At 39.2% G+C, this 1755-nt stretch overlaps 1 protein-coding gene across 1 annotated transcript; it reads right to left on the bottom strand.

The window, feature by feature from the left end:
- Window positions 1–936: 936 nt before the first annotated feature.
- LOC137658896 (octapeptide-repeat protein T2-like) lies at window positions 937–1665 on the bottom strand. Its single transcript, XM_068394018.1, has 2 exons — window positions 1519–1665; window positions 937–1161 (listed from the first exon to the last, which is right to left on the bottom strand). The coding sequence occupies exons 1-2, from the start codon at window positions 1663–1665 to the stop codon at window positions 937–939; spliced, it is 372 nt and encodes a 123-aa protein (XP_068250119.1).
- Between the last annotated feature and the right edge of the window lie 90 nt (window positions 1666–1755).

Below are 1755 nucleotides of genomic sequence, written 5' to 3'. Positions count from 1 at the left end.
CCATTTCGTCTTTTCTTCCTTATTGGACAAATTTCAATTAGAATATGAATAAAATGGTATTTGCGGCTGTTTTATTTTCTGGTTCGTATTCGCAAGATTTTGATGCATTTTTATCAACAAGCGATCGCGTAATCATTCATCGGAAATCTCTGACTGAAAAGAAAAGCTGCTAGTTGGAAGCGGAACTTGTATTATTATTATTATTATTATTATTATTATTATTATTATTATTATTATTATTATTATTATTATTATTGCTATTATTATTATTATTATTAATTGCTAAGCTACAACCCTAGTTGGAAAAGCAGATGCTATAAGCCCAGGGGCTCCGACAGGGAAAATAGCCCAGTGAGGAAAGGAAACAAGGAAAAATAAAATATTTTAAGAACAGTAACAACATTAAAATAAATATTTCCTATATAAACTATAAAAACTTTATCAAAACAAGAGGAAGAGAAATTAGATAGAATAGTGTGCCTGAGTGTACCCTCAAGCAAGAGAACTCTAACCCAAGACAGTGAAAGACCATAGTACAGAGGCTATGGCACTACCAAAGACTAGAGAACAATGGTTTGATTTTGGAGTGTCCTTCTCCTAGAAGAGCTGCTTAACATAGCTAAAAGAGTCTCTTCTACCCTTGTACTCAAGAGAGTAGCAGGGCGGACACCAAAAGACAGGTTTAAGAAATTAGTACATTTCCTCCACTCTTCTCTTCCCATTTCTTTTTTTTTTTTTTCATTACATACCACTTTCTCCTCCTCCTCTTCTCTTCTTCCTTCTTATGTTCTTTCCAATATTCCTTTTCTTCTCTTTCATCCTCTCCAGCTCACCTTTCCTTTTCTTCTTCTTCGTCTCCTTTCTTCTTTCCTATTTCCTCTTCTCTCATCTTTATTACCTTTCCTCAGTTTGTCACTTCCCATCTCTTCTTTTATATCACATCCCACTTTCTCCTCCTCCTCCTCCTACTACTCCTCCTCTTCCTCCTCCTCCTCCTCCTCCTCCTACTGCTTCTCTTCTCTTCTTCCTTATCATGTTCTTTCCAATATTCCTTTTCCTACCTCTTTCAGCCTCTCCGCCTCTCCTTTCTCTTCCCTCCTCCTCATTTCCTTTCATCCTTCCTATTTTCTCTTCTCTCATCTTCAGTACATTTCCTCCAATCTTCTCTTCCCATTTCTTTTTTATATTACATCCCACTTTCTTCTTCTCCTCCTCCTCCTCCTCCCCCTCCTCCTCTTCCTCTCTTCTTCCTTCTCATCTTCTTTCCTTAATTCATTTTCCTACCTCTTTCATCCTGTCCATCTCATCTTTCCTTTCCTCTTCCTCATTTCCTTTATTCCTTCCTCTATTCTCTTCTTTCATCTTTATTACCTTTCCTCCGTTCTTTGCTTCCCATCACTTTTTTTGTATTACATACCTCCTCCTCCTCCTCCTCCTCCTCCTCCTCCTCCTTCTCTCTTCTTCCTTCGTATGTTCTTTAAATTCCTTTTCCTACCTCTTTCATCATATCCGTGTTACCTTTCCCTTTCCTCTTCCGCATTTCCTTTCATCCTTCCTATTTTCTCTTCTCTCATCTCTAATACCTTTTCTCCGTTCTTCACATCCTACTTTCTTCTCCGCATCCTGCTTTTCCTCTTCCTCCTGTCTTCTGCTGCTGCTCCTCATCCTGCCTTCTGTTGTTCCTCCTCCTACTGCCTTCTGCTGCTGCTCCTCCTTCTGCCTTCTGCTGCTGCTCCTCCTTCTGCTTTCTGCTGC

Source organism: Palaemon carinicauda, chromosome 19 (assembly GCF_036898095.1).
Source record: "Palaemon carinicauda isolate YSFRI2023 chromosome 19, ASM3689809v2, whole genome shotgun sequence".
NCBI classification, from domain to species: Eukaryota; Metazoa; Arthropoda; class Malacostraca; order Decapoda; family Palaemonidae; genus Palaemon; species Palaemon carinicauda.
Note: the sequence above shows the minus strand (reverse complement) of the source record. Positions and strands in the feature narration are given on the sequence as shown.

Bases quoted from the DNA above. Each gene is read 5' to 3' on its own strand.
- LOC137658896 (XM_068394018.1), bottom strand. From the start codon at position 1,665: ATGAGGAGCAGCAGCAGAAGACAGGAGGAAGAGGAAAAGCAGGATGCG. The intron at 1,162-1,518 runs GTAACACGGATA...TGGGAAGAGAAG, and splicing joins GCGGAAGAGGAAAGGGAAAG to ATTGGAGGAAATGTACTGAA.